A 25,977-nucleotide genomic window follows, 5' to 3' on the forward strand; every position below is an offset into this window, starting at 1 on the left:
ATTGATTCACTGCTGTTTAATACTTAGGCTGAGACAGAGATGTCTACTCTAATCCATATTTTAAAATATCAGTATGCATAAAATATTGTAAAATGGGACAAGAAAACTAAACTAGGTTATAAAAACAAACCAGCAATCTGAGTATTGCTGGGCAAGCATTTAGTGAAACAAGCCAAACTTGTTTTGTGATGAGTAATTATTGCACATAATATTCCAAAGATTTCCATTTGAGAAATTGCTAGTGGGAATTTTCAGTGTAACAACATCTTGCAGGAATGCTGAAAACCTCTGTGTTTTATTTGTGTTTCTAGTTTTTAAACTGCATTAACAAAAAGTATCAGGCAAGAGGTCTCAACTGTTTGTTAGATATTTTGCTTTCATTTCTGGCAATGAAATAGCTGTCTTTTTGTGGACCAAATGAATTTTAATGCTTTGATCAAGTTGTTTCCAGAAATTGTGTTGGCCTGTGAGAAAGGAAGTGTAAGAATGCTGTGGTGTTTTGTGTTGTGTGGTGGGTGGTTTTTTGTTGTTGTTGTTTTTTAAATTTGTAATTTATAAATTTTAAGCTGGAAAATGGGTCATGAGTTCTTGATTGTCTAATGCTCAGGATTCCATTGGATCCATAAGTACTTCAAGCTAAAAGAGATAAAGCCAAAGCGCTGTAATGGCGACCTTCCTTTAACTAACAATCTTATTTTGTTTAGCAGCTCTTGTAATGTCTTGCCTGATTTTGAATGATGACAGCGAATTATCCTTCAGACAGGACACAGCCCAAATTTGAGTTATTCTGCACAGTCTCTCAGCTTTGAGTATACTTGGCGGAATCAAATTTGTTTATGCTGATTGTAGAAAATCCTGTCCTCTACTGTATTAACATTTTTTGAAAAATGGAAGTATCTTTCCGTCTTCCTGTATAAGTCCTTTTCTGGGTTAACCATAGTAGGCTGAAAAAGGCGAATGCAAGTCCAGGCACATCAGTATGTACTTCCTTCCATTAGTCTTGATTCTGACACATTTGATGCACTAGTTTGTCTTGAGGAGCTGGTTGGTTTAAGCATTTGCATGTGCACTTCCACTTGAGTATTGTGCAGTGAGCCTGATTTTCTGTATTAAATGGGCACTAGTTATAGCCAGTCATATGCAAACCGTGCCGCTTAGACTGTTTGTCCATCGTGCCTGTTTTGTGCTATATGGGTTATAGAGTTATAAAAATTGTGCTATATTTTATTGGCTTTAAACATTAATTTTAATATAAAAACCTAAGACAAGAACTTGTGGCATCTGTTGCCTTAGGCTGTCTCACTTGGGATAGGAAGTCAGTCTGCCACTTCAGACGCGGTGTTAATGGTCAGTTTGATTTATACTATGCTTCTACTGAACCACGATGATTAGCATCTTTTTTTTGGTAGCAGATATATTTCTGTAGTGCGTAAGACCTTGTTACTGCTTCTCAATATGAAAGGTCCTCAAGAAAAAGGTATTTTTAATAGTAGTTCTGTTAAGATTCTTTAAAAATGCATCATCTGATACAAGGTTCTTGACTAAATATTCAGCTGAATAGATGTTCAGGGTTCTTTTTTACCTCCTTTCTTAATAAAGGTAATGGAGGTCTTAATAGAGTTGGGTAACAAGATAATTTAGGGATGGATATGGAAGTGCTGCAGGTAGATATGCTGGGCTTCTTCCAGGTAGTTGCACTGTGCTTTTGTATTTCAGCAAATGGCCTATTTATTGGGCCGTCGGGGTTCCCATCAGAGCTGGGTATGACAGGATACACAGTGTTTGTTAGCAACTCCCACACTGGATGATTCAGTGCAATGTGCTGCACGCCGAGTTTTGCTCTGATCTCATTCCTGTACTATATGAAGAGACTGGCTGCGTGTATTACACGGTCAGCTACAAGAGACGAGCAGTTTTAGGTTTTGAGAATAGTAGCCAGTGTAAGCTGGGCTGTCATCTTCAGAGTGTCAACTTTTCCAAAAGATTAAGGTAGCTAGGTGCTAGGCAAAAGAGAAACTCGTCTCATTTCAAAGGCCTTTAAGGTTGCAACTAATCTCGATGGTTTCAGGGCAAATGTGTTTCTTGGCAGACATCTACATAAAAGAGGTTTTTAGGCATATTAACTTAGTCAGCAAATAACTCCAGCCTTGCAACAAAGCTCATCTTAACAACTCTTCCAAGTTTACTTTTGCATCCAGTAGCAGGATGGTTCTAGGAGGTCGTGCTATACTATGTTCAGAAGGTGGAAATCTTTTGCTACAGACCGAAGGCACTGGGAAAACTCTTATTTCCATACAGCCAAGATTTCACCTGTAGTCTTCTGGTGTTAGAATACAATACAAAACATGTATGGTCAGCATATGAATTTACTGTAACCTAAAAATAGGTGTTTGTCTGCTTAGTATAGCTTATTCTCTGCATCTTCAAGGGACGGTGCTAAGAGCTTTATTAAATACACAGGCTTTTTCATCTGTGCTCAAAGGTATCTCCTTCCTCCTCTGTGTACCTTGCGATAAAGCCATTTTGTACTTCCAAAGCCCAGTAAGTGTACAACCCGGACCTTTTAAGATACCTCAATTCTATTTGGGACAAAGAGTTCCTATGGAAAATAATTGGTTACTATTCATATGGAGATGAAAATACTTACTCAGCAGGTGGTTTTAGCTTCCTGGAAATTGAGTATTTGCAACTGAATCTCTTCAGCTATTCCAGTACTTTTAACTTTGGATTCAGATGTTCATAAATTAAGTAATAATAATAAAAATCCATGAAAGTACCTTAAACTTCTGTATGCACTGAAAGCAGCACTGTCATTGGTTCTGATTCAGGCCTGCATAATTTCAAAACAGATACCAGCATTCTTTAGTCAGTAATCTTAATTCATTGGTTCTACAAAGGATTATACATTTTTATTATATTTTCCACAAATAAATTGTGACTCATGCTGAGCTGTTTCTAGGAGAGAAGCATTGCTGTGGAACTGTACATAGGAAGGAATGCTTAGGAGCTCAAGGAGCCTGGGCACTGCATCACTCAATTTCCAAATTGAATTAGTAATTAAACCTTGAAACAGGTACATCTAATAATGTGATGCAATTTGTGGATGTGTCTTTGGAAGAAAAAAGAGAGAATACTGACTGTACAGCAAAATTCAGAATCTCTGAATTAGGTAGATCCGTATCTTTTTAATTTAGTGAAATACTGGAGAGCAAGATAACATTAATACAAAGATGCGCATCGTGTTTGACAAACGAAACACTGAGGAAAGATCTAGGATTATGATAGACTTCTCATTTCTTAAAATTGAAATATGTATGAGCTGTGGAAAGGCGAAAAAATTTTATATATATCGATGAACACACTGCGATGTCTAGGCAAGAAAAAACTTGAAAAGTTTTGCAGAGAAGAACGCATGGAATCGCAGTGCCTTCAGAGACAGATTTGATTGTAGTTCCTGTGTTACGTGGAAATCTTACTATGCAAATCACTGTCACCATTCTTCATTCTTGCACAGGGACAACAACCCTCAGTGAAGCTCTAAACTCTGAAATTAAATTGAGTTGATGTAATGCCAAAGGAAGGGATAGCTGTCAAATTATTACCATAAGAGTAGCTTTAAGTGGCCTCACTTCCTTATTGGCAGTGTGGAGAAGTTGAGAAGAGCAGCCTTTATGACTCAGTTCTTGCTTTGTAGTTTGAACAGAAGTCCGTATCTGAATCCTTGCATCAGCAGACTCTGTTGCACACCAAACAAATTTACAAGATCATTATTTTCTACTCGTTTGCAGTAAGACAACAGACAAAAGGCAAGGAATGGGTGAGGACAAAATGAAGGGAAAAGAAACGTTGAAGAGGAAGCAAGCCTTGCCACATCATGCTTCTGTTTTTGCCACTGTCTCGCCTCCTTGCAGCACTTCTTTCTTTTCTAATTTAAATTTTTTGGAAGCTGGAGAGCAGACAACGTGGCAAGAAGGTGGGGTAGATAACACAAAGACGTTATCAGCATGGGGATGTAGAATCTGTGCTTGCTTCCTAAGATGATAAACTGAGCTGTGCATTATTACATTGAACTTAATATATTGGTTGTCAAAAGCAAAAGTTTCCCAATTAAAGGAAGTGCTGATCTATGGCAGATGAGAATATTGTGGCGTTGGCGTCTCTGCCTTACCTGAAAAACCAATGAAAATGTTGGGCAGTCAAAGACCCAGTGCGTGTTACAGGAGGTACCTACTTGTGTGGAATGGAAAAACTTGTTTAAAATGTTTAGGCTTTTGAAGCTCATATAAAAGGATAAATTGGAGAACAAAGTTCTAAGAGTTGTTAGAGTTGCTAAGTTTGCCTTCTGAGCATAGCTACTAATTTTATTGTGGGGAGGGAGGAGGAGAGGAGGGAAGAAAAGGTTTTTTTAAAAAAAAAAAACCCCAAGCAAATAAACAAAAAAGCCTTTGTTGTTCCTCCCCCTTGCTGGGAGTTTCTGCCAGAGTGTGGCCATACAAACAGGTGATTAAGGGTTTGGCACACCTCGGGGAGGAAATATTCTAGCCAAAGCAAAGGGAGAAAAGAATAAGGAGCCGAGGGAGGAAATATCCAACGGATGGGCATGGGTCAGAGGTTCTTAAAATGGAAAAATCAAGCCACAGAGGGTGACACTGAGCAGAACGCCCCACGCAGTGCTCACGGCACCTTGGGGTATCCACGTAAGCAGCAGACATTGCTCAGCGGGACGAGGGGACGGCTCTCTGCCCAGAGACGTGGGAGGCTCAAGAATGGAGGCAGGCCCTGCCGTTTCTGGGGTGCTTCTCCCTCTCCCCACGTTCTGCCCAGTTCAAACGTTCTCCTCCTTGTGCTGTCAGAGGCCAGGCTAATGTTCAGCAGGCTAACTGGGCTGGATAAGCCGGAGGACTGAGCTGGTGAGACCGTCCCTATGTAACACACACTTCAGGAGGGTCTGAAGCATAGTGAGCTATTTGTTTCACTTCTTTTTCTGATGCGTTGAAGTTTTTTACCCCCTTGCTTGTGGTGATGAATGCAAAGCCACCTAGGAGGGGGCTTCAGCAGGGAATGGTGGAGAGAGAAGGCTGAGAAACTTCACCAATAAAGTAAATCAGTTAACATTTGTGAAAATGGGAACTGATAAGCAAAGTTTCTATTCAGCATTCCAGAGATGAAGATTTTGTTAAAATATTGCATGTAATTGCTTTTCAGGCATGGAAGTCAGAAGCTCATAGACTTGTATGACTGAAAAGTCCTACAGCAGGTCCCACAGGTTTGGAATGCTTCTGAAGCAAGTGAAAAGAAAAGCAGAATGAACGTGGCAGTCTTTTATTATTCATATTAAAAATTAGAAAGACTGGGACTGCATTTTTGTAAGAAAAAAAGTTAAATGTTCAGGAAGGTTTTGTATAAATCATGCTGAAGACAAGGCAACAGTTGATTTAAAAAGAAGTATTTTAGAGTTGGTCAGATACAAAACTGCAGGTATTTTTTGACCTGCTTTCATTCTGAAATGGTTTTGAGGTGTTTTTTTCTTACTAGGCAATGCACCAAAATTGCTTGTGGTAGGTTATTCTCTGAAGGCTCTGTTTCTGCTTTGCAGGGGTTTAGGTGGAGAACTGATGAGACCAGCTGGTAAGTATCACAGCTATGGTGTGAAAGCAGAAAATGTGCAGTAATGAATTCTTCTGTTTACTTTTTTCCAGTTTGTTTTGCATATATTGTGTTGAATGCATAAATTATGCACAGTAATTAACAAAAATACAAAGTTTGCAGGCCAGTCAGAAGAGAGCTACATCAAACGTTGGCTGCCAGCACAATTGTGAATAACCCTGTTTGTGTAAGAGCTGGAGATAGTTGTTGGGTTTATGTCACACATTCTCTCCTTCCCTTGTTGCACTCAGTGAACTTTATTCAGGGTTGAGCTGGCTCCCCTCATTGATGTACTCGGGTTCCTCTCCAGAAGAGATGCAATCTGTCTGTTAAGACAGATGTCATCATGTAACCAATTGATAGAATCACAGAATGCCCTGAGCTGGAAGGGACCCGCAAGGACCATCGAGTCCAACCCCTGTCCCTGCACAGCACACCCCAAATTCACACCATGTCTCTGAGGGCCGTGTCCAAGTGCTTCTGGAATATCCCCAGGCTGGTGCCGCGATGCCTCCCTGGGGAGCCTGTTCCAGGGCTCCACCACCCTCTGGGGGATAGAGCCTTTCCCTAATGCCCAGCCTAACCCTCCCCTGGCACATCTCCCTGCCATTCCCTCGGGGCCTGGCGTTGGTCACCAGAGAGCAGAGACCAGCCCTGCCCCTCCTCCTCCCCTCGGGAGGGAGCTGCAGAGCGCCATGAGGCTGCCCTCGGCCTCCTCTGCTCCAGCTGAACAAACCAAGGGACTTCAGCCTCTCCTCATACAGCTTCCCCTCTAAACCCTGCACCAATTTCATAGTATCATAACACATATGTGCACAAAGGTGAAGAATAAAGACCATATAAACAAGTTTGTGGAAAGGGTGGTATCACAGAAAAGGTTATGGGTTGTTCACATGGATTTTGAAGATTGTTATGAAAAGGAAGGGCATTGCAGGAAAAAGTATCCGTCTGGGTAGCCCGGGTGGGTAAGGAAATGATGCCAACTTGAGCTTCCTGCTCATGGGTTGAATGAAGAAAGTGCTACATAGCAGATTCTGGCTTTGAAGATGTGAAGGCTTCCAAACCTACTGGGTAAAGGTTTTCAGTACCAAGATGGAAGGGTGATCAAGTAGAAGAACTGAAGGGGGCATGGGGATTTCTGCAGTCTTTGAATGAGTTTACAGTCTTGTGACGTGATAATGCAGGCTGAAAAGAATAGATAGGTGTTCTTAACATGTTTTAGCTTTTAGGCAGCTGAGTATTTCATAGTATCGGAGAAGTACAAATGACAGTATTTTGGCATGATACAACTGTGTAGGTGGAATAAGAGAAGAATTGAAAATGTTCCACAGATTGCCTGCATGTCTAATGAAGCTGATGGTCTCAACCACAATAGAGCATGAAAGAAGTGTAGACAACTAAGGAGGAACCCTAAGAGACTTGGGTTTAGTCACATTGTACTTAACCTTGTCTGTGAATAAATATCAGAACAAAGAAGCTGGTGTACAATATTGAATGGAGTTTGAGCCCAGGGAGCCTGATTGTGTGACATTACCATAGTGAGGACTGAATTCAAGAGTAGATTTTGAGCCCAGTAAGTTGACTATAAATGAAGAAGAGGATGAACTGTATACAGAGCCCCGAGTAAGATGCAAAGATTAGGTTGTGGGAGGAGAGGAAAACAAAAAGGTAGCATTATATAGTAGCTTGTTCTGTCCCCTCCCTCCTCTCCACCAGCCCTCCACCAACTCTAAAGCAGTCAGGTAGTGAGTATAGTAGAAGTTTGCAATGTTTACTGTGTTGATCTCTATTTCCCCAAACAGCTTTGAAATACTAAAAAAAAAAAACTGTTCTGAAAGTGATTTTTGTAAGCTTAGAACTCATTTAAGTTTATAGGTTTAAAATAGTAAGACTTAATTATTAAAATGACATTTTCTCAAATTCTGAGGATCGAAAGAAGTAAAACTGCATCCAGTTTTATAGCTCCTAGTGCTGCACAGTGAACAGATGCCACTCCTTGAAGGTCCAGAAAAATGGTAATAAGAAATAGAAAAGACTTTCATATATATTTGAATAGTTTTTTCGTGGCTGTAGTATTATCCTTGTCCAAGGTGGTTTACTGTCAACGATACTGCATACCCATTGACACACTGGTATAGAAGGGGAAAGGTGGCCAGTATGTATGTATGCGCCTGAAATGTCAGAGGGGGGAAAAACATATCACCGAACAATGGATTTGCATGAATAATGGGACTGACTCAGGTCAGAGGACAGTTACTGCGTAGTAGCTTTTTTGTATGTAAGAATTAAGAGAGTAATTTCCTTCCAGTTTCTAATTTCACATATTTTGGACTTCTAATTGCAGAGTTTCTTCAATTTAAAACTAACCCCTATGTAACTTGATGTAGTTGTATCTTCAGAATGGCTGTAATTTCTCACTTTTTTTATTTATCCAGTTATCAAATTTATTTTCTTACAGTCTGCACTTTAATTGAAAAGTTGTCACTATCAAAAATGCCATTTAGAGGAGATCCAATAATCGGTATGTCGTATTTTAAATAACCTTCCATTATCTTAGTAGTTATTCATTAAGCAAAAGTATTAATGAATTATGTTTTTCAAAGAAGCAAGGTTGGGTGGCCTAACATAAAAAAAATCAAGGGTACACAAATACTGCAACAGATGGTGATGTTATTTGGAGATTTGTTTTGTAGCTGTTTACTAATATATTTTTCTTCCTGTCAAGTTGTCAGCATTACCAGCTATGTATGTTGTAAACCAAACTGGAATAGCTATACTAATTGTGAATCACAACCTTGTTTATTTTGGAAAACCAAGGAAATGGGTCAATATGTATAACTGCTCGTCTTTGTAAAAAATGAAACAGGGAATGTTGAAGTTCAGAAAGTAAGAAAAATTAATATCAGTTTTGTTCCTTACTACTTCAGGTGGCTGGCAGTGGTTAATAAATGACAGTCTACGAAGTCTCCCTCTTGTTTCAAGTGCTGCACGACAGCATATTAAGGTACAATAGCTCCTCCTTCATGGGGTCACATTAAATACAGAATTAAAATTATTTTTGCTTTCCGTTGGTGGATTATCTTCTGTAGAATCTAATTGGTTCTCAAATGTTTGTTTCTTAGATTGGTAAGAAGGGTTATTTTTTAAAAAAAATCCTCAGAATTCAAAGGGAGCTTTTTGATTAACACTTGAGCCGTTGTCACAGGGGTTGCGCCCGTGTGTACATTCGGACAAGGCAACTGACAGGCGCTGGCACTGACAGCGGGCTGGTGTTGTGTAGTCGCTGACGGTGGCCTGAAGCTTCGTGGCTATATGGTTACTTTGATATGATACGTTGCTTCTGGTTTGGTGTACCTGTGCTACGGGTAAGATACGTTGATTTTGGTAGTTTCAGAGAACTTTCGTGAGAATTAAAAAGAATCTCTGGATGATGTGCTCAGGCCCGATGTACTGAGGGCATGTTTGTTAACAATGAGAACATTGGTCTGATCAACTGGAATTATTCAGGAAAACGTGCTCAAATTTTCCATCAAACTCTGCTGTAAATCCTTTTACTGTGCTCTCAAGCTGCTCTAATTCTGAATATTAAATCCATTGATGGATATCTTTCTTGCTGGTTTACATATATGATCTTAACACCTCCAGTTATTTGCCTTAATTTTCCCAAGTAATATCATGACAGTTTGATCTTGCGCTCTTAAAGGCTCTACCAAATTATAAAGACAATTTTTGTCTGCCCTCTTAAAGCTTACAGCCTCACAGAGACAATGTGAATATAACATATTGTGTTCATGTTGTTAGTTTTTAAAAATAAGATTAAAAGCCATTGCAAGTATCTGGTAGCCTATCTTTTAAAGTCTTCCTTGGAAGGCCGAGTAGACTAGAATGTATCCAAATCACTGAAAAAAATTAAAGATGAAATTTGAATTCTTGGAATATTCTTTCGGCATTATCAATTTATTCAAGGTGTTTGTATGTCTTATAACTGGAACTTCTAAACCAAGCTTAGAACTAATTATAGACTTCAGAGAATTTTGGCTTGTTTGGTTAATATTAATTAATGTTGAGCAAAGTGTGCTTAGTAAATGTCAACTTTCATTTGATTTCTGTATATATTTTAGAGAGAAGTAATTTTAAGGACAATGCTTAAGGCATTGGGAAGTAATCTTTTTTTCTGACATACAATATATTCTTCCAATATAACTTCATACATTTAAGGTGAAAACGGTTCTCTTTAGAAAGTGAAGGATCTGAGCAACCTGCTCCAGTTGAAGATGTCCCTGCTCACTGCAGAGGGGGTGGACTAGATAAAAGGCCCCTCCCAACCCAAAGTATTCTATGATTCTATGATCTACAGCGATTAGATAATTCTGTATATTTTGCTACTGTAATGCCTGTGGTAGTTAGAATATTATTTAGATGAATACTGATTTTCTTTTAAGTCCTTGATTTTGCATAGAGAGCGAGTCTGAGGTGTCTCTGAGGGTAGAATTAATAAGCTGCACAGGATTCCTGCATTATCATTTAAGATTTCTTGTACCCGGAGAACATAAGTAAGGATCATTGCTATAACAGGGAGTGAAGAGGGCATAGTTTTTGTACGCTCTCAAATTTATGACCACTTTGGTCAGCATTATATTATTAGCTGAAAAGTATTATTCAACCATTAATTGTATGAGAAAATTTGTTACATGCTTTTTGAAATAGCAGCTGTATTAGTTTTGTGTTCTGTATTGGTGACTGAAACCACTCTGAAGACTACGAGGTTCAGGCATAATACACAACCTTTGATCCTTTTCTAAGCCAATTAAGATTGAGACACAAGGATTGTGATACTGGATAGTTTGGCTTTTTTGTTTATAACCTTCAGTCCATGTGTTTTCTTCTGCGTTTCCTTTCTGTAGCTTTCTGGGGGAATATGGTTTGTTTCTTATCAGTCTGGCATCAATATATTGAAGATGAAATAATGGCTTCTCTATTTTGTAATACTGTGTCATCTTGGAGATCTTTTAACTGAACTGAAAACACAGTTGACACATTACTATTAATGTCTTAAATAGTAATTTAGCTTACTGGTACTTTTGAAGGAATAAGACTACAATCTGTTTTTTTCTTACATAGGTTTCCTGTTCAACTATTCTTAAACCAGTATTGGGAAGAAATAAAAAGACTCTAAATGTCAGTAGCAGAAGGGAATGATTTAAAAAAAAACACTCTCTTTTTCCTTAACGTTTTAATTCTAACGTATCGTAACGTATGACCCTAGTAAATATATCAAGTTCACGGTTTTGCCTTTGTTACAGGAGTCTGCAGTCTCTGCACTGGCTGCGCTGTGTAATGAATATTACATCAATGAAAACGGAGAAGCCGATCCAGCTCTGCAGGGTAATGACTCATGTTTACAGTAGAGGCAGAAAATACTGGGCTGGACCTAACTTGCTCTTTGGAGGTATTGGTAGAATGGGGAGGAGCATCACTAATTTTAAAGGACCTTAAAATGCTCCAGGAAAGAATCATAAAACCAACTGAAATTGTAGGAAATGTCTCAAGGGTTTTGCTTGCTTTAGACTGGAGGTGAAGACAATGTACCATAATGATGAATATTAGGAAAAGCAGATTGCTTTTCTATTCCATACTGTAAAACAAAGAAGCAAAGAATACATGTTTGTGGCAAATCCTAAATTTTAATGAAATGAGACATTTTCAGGTCATATTTTGGTAAACTGTGTGCAAGAGATTGTGGCTGACTTAAAGAAGAATTGGTTGGGGATAAGAAGAGAAGGATAGCAAGGACACCCAGAGTTCTTGTAAATGTGCGTGTGAAACCTCATCTGTTTGGATTTGGATCAGTAGCACAGGAGTGGGCTTAAACTTTTGTTAAGGGCATATGAATCAACATCTTTTTTTTAATATGGGTTTTTTGGACCTTTATTTCAAGTATCAAATTGTATCATGTCCATTGCTGGATTCTATAGAAAGATATTTTAATAACAACATTATTTATGTTCTTGTTTGTCTAAATATGACAGTGAAATTGCTTAATAAAATAATTTATTTTCCTATTTTTTGCCATTACTAAGTCATTTCTAAATCAGGTAACAGAATACCGTATTATTTATTTCTATTATGGTAGTTCCCAGAATGAACCTGATACCTATTACATATACAGTAGCATGCAGTCTATGCCCCAAAGAAGTTAGGGCTGATACATAAGAGCAGCCTATCTTGATTTTTAAATCTTTTCTATATTGCTAAATCCCTCTATTTTTGGGGGGGGGGAAAGACATTTCCTTCATGGCGGGTTGGCACTGCATGCCTGACTTTTTGTGAGCAGCATGGGAAGATGTGCTGTGGTACTGAGGCAGATTAAAAAAAACCACCTCAGGAAAGGGTAATGTTTTGTAAAAACAGAACACTTTGTGCAGGAGGAGGCAATGCTGAATCAAAGAAAGCAAGCTAAAAAGTAGCTGAAAGGGTAGTAGGTCACATTTTAGGTGAGGATGAAGTTTCAAGCTTCTGTAAAAGTGGACTGGAAAATTCAGCCAGATGTAAAAATCAAGAGGGAGAGGTTTTACTGCAAGAACATGTAGTAGATGGCTGCAGCTGTTCTGATGCTCTACTCTTTTAGATGCCTGTTTAGATGCCTGATGCCTGAAATTGTGTTTTTTTCCTGGATTCTAGGTTAACTTTTCATCTGTCTTGTGCTTAAAGGAATCATGGCGATGTAGCCATGATGGTCTAGGGACATAATTGGAGTTAGATTTGCAGACACAGGCAAAATTTTTCATCAGACTTTCTGGAATGATTTACAGAATAGAATTGTGAGTTGGAAATTTGTCTGTTTTAAAAAATCTGTAGTCATCTCTGTCTTGATTATACTTTTATTTGGCCTTCTACTGCTCTAAAGCTTCTTCCACAATAAAAGAAAGGGACATTATATATGCAAGCATCTTTTAAAAGAAAAAGAGAGTCCTGTATTTCCGTCACTGTGCCAGTACAAACTATATATTTCATGACCATTAAAATCTGTACGTTACGAGATTGAAATCCACCACTAGAAATCCTCCCTGTGATGTCTGATGCATGTATGTGTGGAAGCTACAGTGCAGAAGACATTCAGTGGCAATGCAGGTGCCTTAGATAAATCTGTTAAAGCAGGTCTAAACATGATTCAGGGGATTAAGTGGGGAAAAAAGGGTTTTGGTAAAATTTAACCAGTGTTCCACTACAGCTTGACAGATTAAAATGAAAACACAAAGATAAGTGATTCGGCATTCTGAGCCTGTCCCTATAAGACTGCAGTTCTGTTGAATCACTTCTTTTGCCTCTGTTTCTTTTCACCTTTTCTTTGTTTTATTTTTTTCTGTCTTAATGTGTTCTGGTTTGGTTTTGATGACTTTCTCTTTAATATTCTTTCAGGATGGGTTCTGTTGAATTAATATTGTAGACACTTCATAGGCCATGTTGTTTTATGAAGCTGAAGACTCTTAGAAGAATATTAACATTTGCATTACCCTCGCTAGCATAATTACTGAGTAGTTATAAGTAAAGAGCGGCTCGTTTGCTAGTTGTCATGTCTTAATTTTATGTCATTTGGCTAAAATGTCAATCTTAAATTTACATCAATCAAAGGGAAGACTGTCATAGTCTTACTGAGATCATCTTGCTGTCTAAGCAAGCATTTCATCTTCATATGGCCTCAAGACTCTATCTTACACTCCAGTGGTTTGGAAATTTTTAAATAATAGATGTACTTATATAAAGGTATTGCTAACCTCTGGACAGGGTACTAGTTCCCTGATGTGAGGAACTAGTTGAGGCCTGTCGATTGCACAGGGATTTAAATAAAAAAAAAAAGTCAGTCATGAGTTATGATTAATGTGTAGTTTCTTCTGGTGACTATTCTTTTTTCCTCTAGCAAATATTGCTCAATCATTAAATCTTAGATGACAGTAAGCAGTGGCCCAATTATGTAATCTTCCTAGGGTCTCTGATGCTTTTTCTTTGAAGATTAAAAAAAAAAATGCATATTCAGACCACCTTTCTCCTTTTTGAACCAGAGCTGTGCTTATTGCAGCTCTCTTGGTTGTTCTTAGAAGCTTTTCTGGAGTACCTTGTTCTTCTTTGATTTTACAGAAGAGTTTAATGTAGTGCTGAAAAATCTGGTAAAGGAAGCATTGTCTGTTAAGTCTATGATAGACTACAGTAGAAATACGTAGACAGCTTCCTGAATTCTTTTTTTTTCCTTTTTTCTTTTTTTATTCATCCTCATTTTCCTCTTTGTATCACTTTAGGAGGCTCAATGATGAAGTCTTTTTGTGCCCAGTTCAGTTTATCCTTGTTCCTTTTGTCTCTGCTACTGTTTGTAGAGCCCTTGTCCATCTTCTGTCATGTAACAACGCGCAGAATCTGAGCACAGCATCCCTGCTTCCAAGTGGTCGCTAATTTTTGAGCTTTCTCCTACACAAAGCCCAACTTTGTTTTTGTCTCTACATAAAAGTGGCATGATGTGATCTTATTGCTTAGGTATGATCCATGTATGCGTTTAAATCCTGAGTCCAGTTAAGACTTTTTTTTGGGAAAACTGTTGAATAACAGACCTTCATGAATCCAGAGACATCTCGTTCGTAACACAGGGTGCTTGTCTAATTGTGGAAAATAATGACCTGTAAATATAAGAGAACTTGTTTCCCTAGACTATGACTAGGATTAGACTGTCAAAAATCTGACTTCATATATAGAAAATAAAAATTCATTCATTTAACAGTGAACATCCTAATTTTTTTTTTTCTGTAGGAAATTAAAGTTATTCTGTATTTCAGTTTATTGAATTATAAAATTTTCTAGCTGCTCTTCTTGGGGGATCTTCTTCTGTTTTACTTTTTTTTGTTAGCCAAATAGGTGATGATAGTGGTGCGGTATTTGCTTTTCACTCTGCAATTGTATTTTTGCTAGATGAGCTGGTGACACAGTATGTTTCAGAACTACAAAACACAGAGGAAATGATTCGTTGTGGCTTTTCACGAGCGCTTGGGGCCCTTCCAAGATGTCTGCTAAAGGGCAGGCTCCAACAGGTGAGAAAATATGATCATTACAATGAGAAGAGGGCACAGAGTATTTTGAATGAAACCTATGATCGTAATCAAATAATGATGATCGTAATTAAAGGTCTTTGTGAAAGGGGTTTGGATTGTAATGTACGGTAACTCCAGAAAATCGTCATTAATTTAGCTTGCCGTAGATTCTGATAATTAAAGTTTAGTCCTGCTTTAGTAGTGTTAATGGAAAAGCAAGAAATTGAATTATCCTTTTGCTATGGAACATTTGTCCAAAGGGAAAAGTGAGGCATGCTGACAGGTCGTGATGAGAAACCAAACACTGTTGACTGCTTGGTTCTTTCATATGTGATTAAGCTCATCTTAATATTACATCTAAATTTAACATTTATCATAAATAATGCATTGGATTTAAATATATAAAATTTTATTTTTTTTTCAGGTTTTAGAAGGTTTGAAAAAAGTTACGTTGATTTCCCCTGCAGACGTGAGCTTTGCAGAATCCAGAAGAGATGCCCTAATAGCAATTGCAAAGTATGTTAAGCATGTTTATTTTTGACTAATTTTAATTCGTTCTCTAGAAGTTTTCTTCTGTTCATTCTGCTTTCTGCTGTAGTGTGGTTTGTGAAATCAGTTACGCTATGACATACATACATTTAGCAAGGAACTGTGTGCATCTCCATTATTCAATATTTCTTTGATTCAGAGGATTATCACACATCTGATGGTGTTGTGGATTTTTAAAAATCAATTAACTGAATACCTAGACTGTATTTTAAAGATTTTAAAGTTCGCCTTTCTCATGGGCTGCATTTTAGTGAGCTTTAATGAGGAGGAAGACTGTATGGTTTTTTGACCATAAGAAGAATGAATAACAAGAAGAAAGAAATTGTACTTTTTTTCTAAAGGAATATTTTCTGATGTGCCACAGTGTAGTTAGTGTTAACAGTATCTAGTGTATATGCTCTTAAACTGTTAAAATGCAAAATAAAAAAAACAACAATCCTTTCTGTTAACTATGCCTTCAGTGTAAAGAAGTTTGTTCATGTCAAATTCAATGCACATTATATTAGTCCTTTGCTGCTCTTGCTTCCTCCATTTTAAGGCGAGTTCAGAAACTGGCAGGTACTTGAAGCATGTTCCTTTTTGTATTGTTATAGATGTAGAAACAGGCTGCTTATCTATTGAGCTTTTTGCCTTGCCAGTGTTCCTTTAAACCTGACCACTGGTCAGAAATCCTCAGGTTAAATACATTACAGTAGGCTCAGAAATATTCTTCATACTGTTTGTAGCAGATGTTATAGGTATTTAGAAAATTGTACGTCCGGGGAATTTTACCAAGCAGCAGAACAAAGCTATGATCTTAATGTTTCTCCTTGCTGGTGTGGTATCCGCCCCCCCTGCCATTTTGTCTTTTTAAAGGGTTTGCCAGACAGTAGGTGTAAAGGGAGAAGGATCCCAGGAAGAATATGTCTGCAAAGACAACGTTACTCAGATTTATGCTACGCTACTTACTGGTGTGACTGACTACACCACAGACAGCCGAGGAGATGTTGGAGGATGGTAAGATGCCTTACAAACGGAGACTTAAACATAGCTGTTGTGTTCGAAACTGATGTCTTTTCAAAACTTGTTAGAAATAGATAGCTCCAGGCTTTTGGAGATTTGAGTATAGATAAAAGTACACTGAAGGAAGAGGAATAGAAAGTGAAAGGAGAGGCTGACAAAGATTTGCCCCGTGCCTCGAAAGTTAGGAAGGTGGGTACTGTTGTGTTTTAAACTGAAGTTCAGCCTTATTCTGTTTTTGTGGATGACATTCTTTTATTTTAGTGAATATCTGGAATGTATTTAATTGTAAAAATGTACAGAGATTTAAGCCATTACTCTGTTTCTTTGAAATAATACGTTTACTCCTACCTAGTGAACTCTTACTGTACGTTCGTGTTGTGGGGACTTTTTGCCAGGAGAGGGAGCAGTTGCATAACGTGTTGGTGACAAAATTTCCAGGCTAGTAACTAACCAACATGGATAAAACCTTTATTAATTGTGCTGCAGTATTACTGACTCTTTTCTAAGTTTAGGTGTTCAATGATTTAAGCTATTAAATTGCAAGAAGAATTAAGTTAGAAATCTGTAGGAATATATCTGTTATTGCACAGCGCTATATAGGCTTATGTCCTTTGGGTTTGTGGGTTTGTGCTTAGTTTCTAATGAAGCTGCGATGGGGGATGTCACATCACTTACTGACTGGAGGTTCCCGCAGTCTTTGAATGCGGTAGACAGAGCAGCAATGACGATTTCATGTTATTTGCTTCATCCTGTAGCATTCCACGTGGTAGTTACAGGGTGAGAAACTATGTGAAATATGGACCTTAGAGAGCAAATGAGTGCTAAGGAAATGTACAGGCCCTCTTAACAGGGTGCTTTTCTGCATGTGTTTATGAGCACAGATATGGCCAGCCTGGAATAGTGCTTATTAATAAAAAGTATTAAATTAGGAGAAATCAGGAATTAATCCAGTATCTGCAGATTTTAAATCTATGACAATTTTACTGCTATGTAGAAGGCTCAGAGCAGTAACATTTAATCCTTGTATAGAGAAGCCATAAACTTAAGAAAATTAATGCAATAAATTAATTTTAATTGTCTGTTAGTTGTTGGAAGTTGATCTTGAGTAAAATGCTGGTTTTGACAAAGACTTAGTAATTTTATTGTCTTAATCCATAATTTTAATTTGAAAATATGCAGATATAGGTTGCTTCTAGATACAATTCTATACATAAAGAACAGCCCTGTGTAACAGTATGGGTAATACTGTTTGTATGGTATGGTAATATCTTAGTAATATATATGTGACCTGCCTGGCAACTATACAAAGCGTCTCAGGGTGCAGAGATGCACGTTCAGGATTGCAAATTAACAACCTGTTGATTGTTCAGATCTAGTATCTGGCTATGCTTTTGTTATGTACCAGGCAGGAAAGGGGGAGTGGCTGAAAAGTACTGGTATGAAATAGCTTTGTTGGTTCAAAAGATTTCCACATTTTCCCAGTTTATTGAAGAAGCTCTTGTCTAAAAGTGCTGAGTCACATGAAGGGCTTTGGTGTTCAGTTTCAGTCATATCCTTGCACAGTGTTTGTATGAAATAACTTTTTAGACATTTTTTCAGTCACTATCCTCTTCCTTGAAGGGTGTTTTCGACAGTAGTGTATGGACATGAAACATAATTTCCTTTTAATTTAATTCAGTGGCATCTACTAGGTTGTGTCTGGCAGCTGAGACTCAACAGGTGAGGAGGGGTAGAAGACTACTGAAATGCAGGGCTCCAAGCTAGGTATGTTGTGGCTCTGGCAGAGCTCACAGGCGGTGGTTGTGACCTGCGATGGTAACTGCTGACTTGGGAAGGCTGCAAAGGCAGAGAAGTTAGCTGTGCCTTGCAGGGGAGGGTGTGCACTCCTCCTTGCTTGTCATACTTCCTTCTGGAGCCAAACCAGTCTCAATCACTTGCTTGCTCCCTCCTCCCTGCTGCAAGCAAAACAGTCCAGTTCTGGAGCATTGGCTGTGTTCAGCTTCGGCGGCCATGCATAGCATGCTGATCCCCGTTCAAATCCGGTAGAGTAATACACGATGCCAAGTATGCATTGTGTGAGTTCAGGAACTTTTTGTTTAGGCTCAAATTTCTGGTTATGTCTGTTTTAGAATTCTGTCCTACTCGCTCTTGATTTTAGCATCGCTATTCTATTTGGTAGCTCAGGTTTGCTTTAAAAAAGAAAAAAAGGTTAATTACAGTGGCATTCACCTGTTTAGGATTGTTTATTGGCTTGAACACAAGGGCAGGTGCTGTGAAGTACATTTGGGATTACCTTGAGGAATGGGAGCAACTATAACACACCCTATAACTTACTGTTGTCTTATGTAGGAAGAAGAGTTGTGATTCTTGTGCAATATGTATCATGCTAGAGTTTTTCATTGCCAGCAAATATCAGGTAGTTTATTCTGCTGTCAAACGTGAATGCTGGTACTCTACCAAGTCATTACCAGTCACTGAGAGCTCATAAGTTCCAGCGTGAGTTGCAATAGTTATTTATAAGTACTCTGTCTTTGAACAGAAAGTGAAGTGTAAATTCTACAGTAGGAGAAAGATATTTTGTGCCATGTTAGTATTGGGCACGTTTTTTAATTGACTAGCCTTGTTGCTTTAGGGCCCTTCAGTACAATATTTACAAACATCTTGGAAAAGTACAAAGGTCAAGTAATCCAGACTACTCTTATCAGCCTGAGTTAGTATTTGTGTGTTTGTGTTTTTCTTGTTTTATATAATGTTACCCAGCTCCTCAGCCTTCAGTACTGGTTGCTAAAATTGTCATACAACAGGGAAACAACAACACAGGACAAGAAATCAGAGGAAAGTAGGTGTGTTTGACATCTCAAACTTAGAAGAGGAGGAAAGAAGGATGCAAACTAGTAAGGATCAAGAGCATGTCGTTCCAGCTTGCACAAGGGAAGAACGAGCTTGGCTCTCCTTCTCCTCCTTCCTCAGCCCGAAAAGAAGCAAGAGGGAGGTGAATAGGTCTCTTGTTCACAGAATACAGTAACGCAAGAGTGACACAGGTGTAGCTGAAAGAAAACGTAAGAGCAGCCATAGAGGGTGGGGAGTCAAAGGGAAGCGATACTAAACTTTTTGCTTTCCAAATTAGGCGAGATACTGAAGTAGATAAGAACCTGATTAAATATAATTAGTTATTCAGATTAACTTCCACATCTAGCAGCTCTCACTTCAGTTCCCCATACCTAGTGTGTATCTTTCTATGTCTAAAAACAGAACAAAACAAAACACCCCCCAAAACTCTACAAAGTGGAAATTCTCAAAGAAATCCTGAGGAAATTAAATTCCCAACTGCCATTAGAATCAAAGTGCTTTGAGGACCAGATTCTTTTAAAGCTGCTTTGGCAATGCTCGACGAAGTCAAGAAATATGTAAATTAAAGGGGGAAGGGGAATTCTTTCTCATAGCAAACTATTGGCTGCTAAATACTTTTGTGGCCTCTCAAATACGCTTGTTTTCTCATTCTGAGTCTTCTAAACCATTGACTAAGATGAAAGATATGGGGAGAATTGACATTTCTCTGGAGAGACCTTGTCTTTGGCGTGTAATTTTTGTCCTTCTTTAATGGAATCGTGGGAAAGTTTAACAAACTTTACTTTCCATATGCAAACTTTACATTTCTTTTGACAGATTGTTTGCTGGGACTTGTCCAATCTGTCTACAGGTGTTCAACATGAATATCTAATAGTCAGATACTATATGAAAAAGTAGGAAAACATCCTTTGATGAAAGATTGGCAAACTTGTATTAAGCTACTTAGGAAAAAATGATGTAATTTACCTTTTTGACCATTATAACAAATGTCCCACCCAGTTTTAGATTGCATAGGCAATTATTTTCAGCTTGTTTTGGAATTAGAAACAGGAGTATTTCTTTTCACAGTAGGCAGGTGTACCTTTTCAAATATTTTAATATTTTTTCTTTTTAATTATTAGTACTAAGAAAGGATGACATTACCATGAGTGACTAATGTGATGAATGTGCTGGTCCTGGTCTTCTGCAGGATCATGTAACTAACTGAGGATCTGCCATAGTGCTGCTCATATCTTAAGAAACTACTTTTAACAGCTCATGTATTGACAAGGCATGTGGTTTAAAACAAGTGTATTGATTTTGGGTTTTGGTTGAAATTACAATCTTCATCTTTCTTTTGTATTGATACTATATTTAGACATTTTGAAGGTAGAAAATCTTCACAATATAGATAATATGCACTTCAAGAATAAACTAGTGTTAGTTTATATAATCTTTTTTAAATAAAACTAATTATTGTTGAGCCACTTAAGCCATTCTGAATCACTTTGTTTAATATTGGAAGTATTAAGCCTGAAAATTTACAAGAATAGGACACTTAATGCTTAAATATCTTGTCAAAATGTGGGCTGGCCTTTTTAGAAGATGATTTGAAGCAGATGAAGGACTTTGGTTTAAATACATCTACTTGCACACTGAATATTACTAGTTATATAACTACACGAATATAACTAAATAGTTATTAATCCTACCTTCTTAAAATAAAGAATCAACCTCACAACATCTGGCTGGAATAAAAAAATGAGATGGTGAGGCAGGGGGCTTGCCTGGAAACGAGGGTGACTGTTGCACCCTCTGTGCAAATGTGGGTCTCGCTTTGCAGAATGGGGCTTGGGGGTGCAGCGGTACACAGCCCTCTTCCTCCCCAAAACGCGATAGCTGCTCTCAGGGGTCAGCACTGTTACTGTTTTGAATTTTTGCCAGTGTCTGTTTAACTTAACTGCCGATGTATTTCTTTAAATAGATAGTGATGTAACTACTCCCGTGTTCTGTTTCCACAGGGTACGTGAAGCTGCTATGACAAGTTTAATGGAAGTGACGCTTCTGCTGGTTCAGAATGAGGCCAAGTTAATTAATGCCAACATGTATGCTGCTTGTACTCTTTCTGTGTCTTATCTCTTATAACTGCATTCCAGTCCGTACAAGAAAGCGGTGCTTACATACTCTATACTTACTCCGTTATTGAGTGTGACAGAACTTTTGACAGAAGTGCACCAAGCTTACACCCGTACAGATGCTGAGAATATTGTATGTGTTTTTCCAAGAGACTAAGCTTGTTGAGAGAAACTGGGTGGCAGTCCCACCTTCGAAATACGGTGCATCTGTGGGATTTGGTCTATACTTGCCACGTCTGTGGATCTTGCCAGTATTGTTCACTTAAATAGAAAGCAAATTTGCTGGCTTACCCAGAGCATCACATCACTAATTTGGAATGTGAGAAAATGTTCAGATGTGTTTGTATTCATTTCTGTCTTCTTTGTAGAATTATTAGTGAGGAAATACAGAAAAACATAATTTACACTGAGCTTCTGATTTTCAATTTCATGATACATTACTCCTAATAGTAAAAGAAAACCCAAAGCTTACTGGTCTTTATAGGTTCACCTGCAGCACAACTTTCCTAGTAATGGTGTTGGTTTATAGCCAGAGCATGCCCAACGGTTACCTGAATATATATATAATTTCTTTCTCAATTTAAAAAACCCAAACTTTGAAGTAAAATACTGGACTCTGTAGGAATACACTACTCAACCAGTGCCTGCTGTCCAGAGGCTTCCTCCTATGGGTCTGTCGCCAACATAGGTTATTCACATGAACTTAAAAAAGCATTCCTGCCAGTTGGATCATGTTTTGTAAATATTCTGGGTCTTGCTGTAGCTGAAGGAATTGTAGCTGCTTTTACTATCATTTGTTATCCTTTCTGATGGTGTAAAGGCCCTTGTGGAACATATTATTGCAGCTGAGAGTTTAGTTATGAACGTAGGCAAAATAGGATATGGTTAAAAACTGGCCAGAGGCGAAGAACTGATTAATTTGGGATATGTGAGATTTAGGACAGACCTTGTCGTCAGCTACATGTGCAATTTTCTCAATTTTCTACTTGAAAATGTGCTTTTCTCGAGGTTCCTGCTCTATTTTCATCTGAAATGTAGCAGTTCTTCCAAATCATAAAGCACCTTTGTATCTTTTAGGATGAAAGGTGGTATGTGAATACCAAATACTATGTAATATTAACAACATGACATTTTTGATTGACCTATCAACGACAGAGCTTTAAAGATTATGTCACCATATTTCATGTCTTAAATCCCTTGTACGTTCATTACAAAGAGTTAAATCAGAATACTTTCATAGCAGGATATTTTTGATATTGTTGAAACAATTTTAATTTAAATACATTCTACTGATTAAATTATGTGATTAATTGTTTTCTTCTTTGTAGCTGCAGACAGATTATGTGCTGGCTGGCTCAACAGTCGGCTGAAAAAATAGATAAATTTCGAGCTCATGCAGGATCCGTGTTCCTTGCTCTTTTACATTTTGACCGTCCCCCAGTTCCACACATACCTCATCGAGAAGAGCTAGAGAGGATATTTCCAAGGTAATATATTGAAGAAGGTGTTCTAAACCAGTGAAAATAAAAAGGTGAATGCACACAGTTACACCTAACACAAGCAACCCAATGTAATTTCTGTGCCCAAATGCCTACTATGTGTGTTGAGGAATATTTGGTGCTGTTTGTTGGAATTTCATTGAAGTGTACAATGAATATCCATAAACATATAAAATAGAACTTCTTACTGCAAGAAGTAAGTGTTAAATGAGTGTGTGTCAAAAACCATAGTTTCTGAAGGAGATAGGTCTTATGTGGTCATGCTGCACAAGTCTTTCTCTGGATCAGCCCTAATTAATTTCAAACCCCTCAGCCAGTTTCATGGTGGATGATAGAGATCGTGTCAATAGCAGATAGCTGGGAGACCATTGGTAAAACAGATCTGCTGGGAGCTGTGTTTTGGTAATCCAGCTGTTTATGAAATGGCTGGTTTATAATCTCATTTTCTCGTCATAATGTGAGAGTTGGAATTTATTGGCAGTCCCCTCTCCTGATTTGTTTTTTCCCTGACTGGAAAACACTGATTGATCATAATGATAATTTTTAATGAATTGTATTATTTTAACCAAGCTGTAGTTGCAGTAGTTTTCCAAGATGGGATCCTTAGTTAAAGTAAGAGTGAGAGGAACCCATTTCTGAATGGTGATTATAATACCTGACTGGGATGAGGAAGGTCCGCCTTTGTGTCCCCGTTCTGTTCAGCAGAATCTCAGCCTCCTGTAACCCAAAAAGTGCTCACTCTGCTAGACTGCTGAGTGATCTGTGGTGGGGTGTCTGTGTGCCAGCCTTTCCTGGGATGTCTGTCTTTCTATCGGTTGTTGGTGGGAGAGAACTGGGAATGGAATGCCAGAAGGACACCCCTTATTTTCTTGTGTTTCCTTCCCCTTTCCCCAGGTCAGAGAAGGAGACTCTAAACTGGAATGCCGCATCAGAAGCTTTCCCTCGAATCACCCAGCTTTTGGGTTTGCCAACATACCAATACTATGTGCTTTTGGGTCTCTCGGTGTCCGTTGGAGGATTAACGGAGACAACGGTAAGAAAGCAGTGGCGTTCCTGTTTGGTAGGAGAATGCATTTACTTGATAAAATTGGTGACTAAGCATTTAGTCTGTTACAGTGGATATTGCAGATAATTATTTCTGTGAGAATGTCAGATGTAAAATTTTTAAAAGAAATCAAGTCATACTGATATATCTGATGGGCTTTATATTTTTTGTATTTAAAAGTATGTCCTGAATTTACTGAGCATGCAGGAAACAAGGAGTAAGGACCTTTTTTTTTTCTCATTTCCTGGCCTGATGGAAGCTGAGTGTTCCAGCCTGTTGGCTCAGTCAACCTCGTATGTTTATTTGCTCACCTTTCAAAGCTGTTAACAGAGGAAGAGCCATTCATCTTGCTAAATGTTGTGGCTAAATGCAAGGTGATTGCTCTTTTTAAATGAGCTGAATCCCTGTGTTCTTTTTTTTCCCCCCCCCAAAAAATGATACAAGGTGTTAATTAGTATTTGTCAATATGTGTTACAGTATTTTTTTGTTGATTTTATATGCTTTCTAAAAAAGAACCAGAGAGATACCAAAAGTTGCATTACAAAGAAATACAATTCAGATGTCTGAGTCCTCTGAGCTTTGCAATCTATTTCATTCTTCTGGGCATGAACAGTATCTTTGTCACTGGTTTTGGTAGTCTGTTATGCTGCCAAAATCTTCAACACTGTATTAATTTTAGTGTCTCCTTCTGTCCTTCTATTACAGCTTGTCTTGCTAGTTTCTGAATTCTTAATTTCAGCTATTTGGCTTCAAACTTTTTGTTATTTGATTTGATATAGCCAAAGATATAACATATATGAAAACAGCTGTTGGGGTAAGGACATGGTTCAGTATGAGATTCAAAATGACACTGCAGAGAAAGACCAGTAGCAGAATTTTCTGGACTGCCAGTTAAATCTTTAAATTGCAGTAGCCCTGTAACAGCAGCAGGAGGTCATGAGTCAGCACTCCAACAGTGTTTAAGAGTGTTTCTAATTAAGATTGCCGTCTCTAATTAAGAAAGCTGGTAGAAAAGTGGTAGGTGTCAGGCAATGTAGTTTTTGTGGAGAGAGAACAGCTCCGGCTGGGTTCACAGAAGAAAGGAGGTAATCATTTCGAGCTTGCCTCCTGCAGCTTCCACTTTTCAATCTTACTGTGAGCCGTTTAAAATATGCCCAAATGACGGTTTCTGCCTGGTGCCATGGGTTCTGTGCTGGCGAGCGAGAGATGCCCATATGCCTCTGGGTTTCGTGTAGCTGAGAATTTGGTGTCTGTGCAGTCTCATGTATTTAAACCAATTTTAAGACTTTTAATGTTTCTAAAATAACAACTAATTATATAGCAATGGCTATTTTAAAACTTTAAAAACATATGCTTATTGGCTTGTGACAATAATTATTGGATAGACAATGTAACCCTGAACGGATTTTTTTTTTTTTTAATAGCAGACATGCACATGAAATTCAGCTTTTAGTCAAGCACAGTTAATTATAGGAGGCTCCACCAAAACCAAAGTTATTCGTATAAGTATAAAGAGAGAGGAAAGTTGTGGAGAAACAGACATTCTGACTGCTAACCGAGGGCAGAGGAAAATTCTTACTCAATGTTTTAATACCTTTTTTCTTTTTTTTTGTTTTTTAAAAAAAGCTCTGGTTGTGCTTGGTTTTGAAAAGTGTAAACAGTTCAGTTACTTCTAGCTCCCTTCCCTTGTTACCATCTGCCAGTATATTTAAGGAAACCTTCTGTACTGTCTTCAAAGTATGATTTTGAAATGTTAACTTTCTGTGACCCTGCATTTCTCTTTAACGCTAAAGGCTTGTTCCGGTTAAAATACTCTCAACGGCTTTGGCTTTAGAAAGAAGATGACCTAATTCTCTTTTGAGCCAGATAGAAGTGCAAGGGAGGCTTAAAGTATAGGGTATTTACACTTGGGATTACACAGTGTGTGGTTAATTACATTTAATATTTAAAAGGTGATATATAAATTGGAATTGATGTGTATTATAATAACTTGTGTTTCAAACTATTCTATCAAATCCTGTAGTGTTCTTTGCTGAATATCCAGGAACTGATTTAAAACATTAATAGAAAATTTTAAGAACAGTTCCTATTAAATACATATGAAAGAAGCAGATCTTTTTAAATCTTGGATAAAAGAAAAGGATTATTCAAGTATGTGTTCTTGCAGTAATCCTTTTGTGTTCTTGTGATCTCTCTCT

At 38.0% G+C, this 25,977-nt stretch overlaps 1 protein-coding gene across 3 annotated transcripts in view; it reads left to right on the top strand.

Moving 5' to 3' along the window:
* The window catches only part of TBCD (tubulin folding cofactor D), a 132,111-nt gene that overhangs the window by 84,794 nt on the left and 21,340 nt on the right, over positions 1 to 25,977 (top strand). For all 3 annotated transcript variants that reach the window (XM_064467145.1, XM_064467143.1, XM_064467144.1), the window contains exons 24-33: positions 5,597 to 5,628; positions 8,105 to 8,167; positions 8,574 to 8,650; positions 10,950 to 11,031; positions 14,602 to 14,720; positions 15,145 to 15,236; positions 16,125 to 16,265; positions 21,122 to 21,205; positions 22,564 to 22,722; positions 23,629 to 23,767. In XM_064467145.1, the coding sequence (XP_064323215.1) occupies positions 5,597 to 5,628; positions 8,105 to 8,167; positions 8,574 to 8,650; positions 10,950 to 11,031; positions 14,602 to 14,720; positions 15,145 to 15,236; positions 16,125 to 16,265; positions 21,122 to 21,205; positions 22,564 to 22,722; positions 23,629 to 23,767 (988 nt within the window). The remainder of the gene's footprint in view (positions 1 to 5,596; positions 5,629 to 8,104; positions 8,168 to 8,573; positions 8,651 to 10,949; positions 11,032 to 14,601; positions 14,721 to 15,144; positions 15,237 to 16,124; positions 16,266 to 21,121; positions 21,206 to 22,563; positions 22,723 to 23,628; positions 23,768 to 25,977) is intronic.

The sequence above is a fragment of the Phalacrocorax carbo genome, chromosome 16 (genome assembly GCF_963921805.1).
Source record: "Phalacrocorax carbo chromosome 16, bPhaCar2.1, whole genome shotgun sequence".
Taxonomy (NCBI): domain Eukaryota; kingdom Metazoa; phylum Chordata; class Aves; order Suliformes; family Phalacrocoracidae; genus Phalacrocorax; species Phalacrocorax carbo.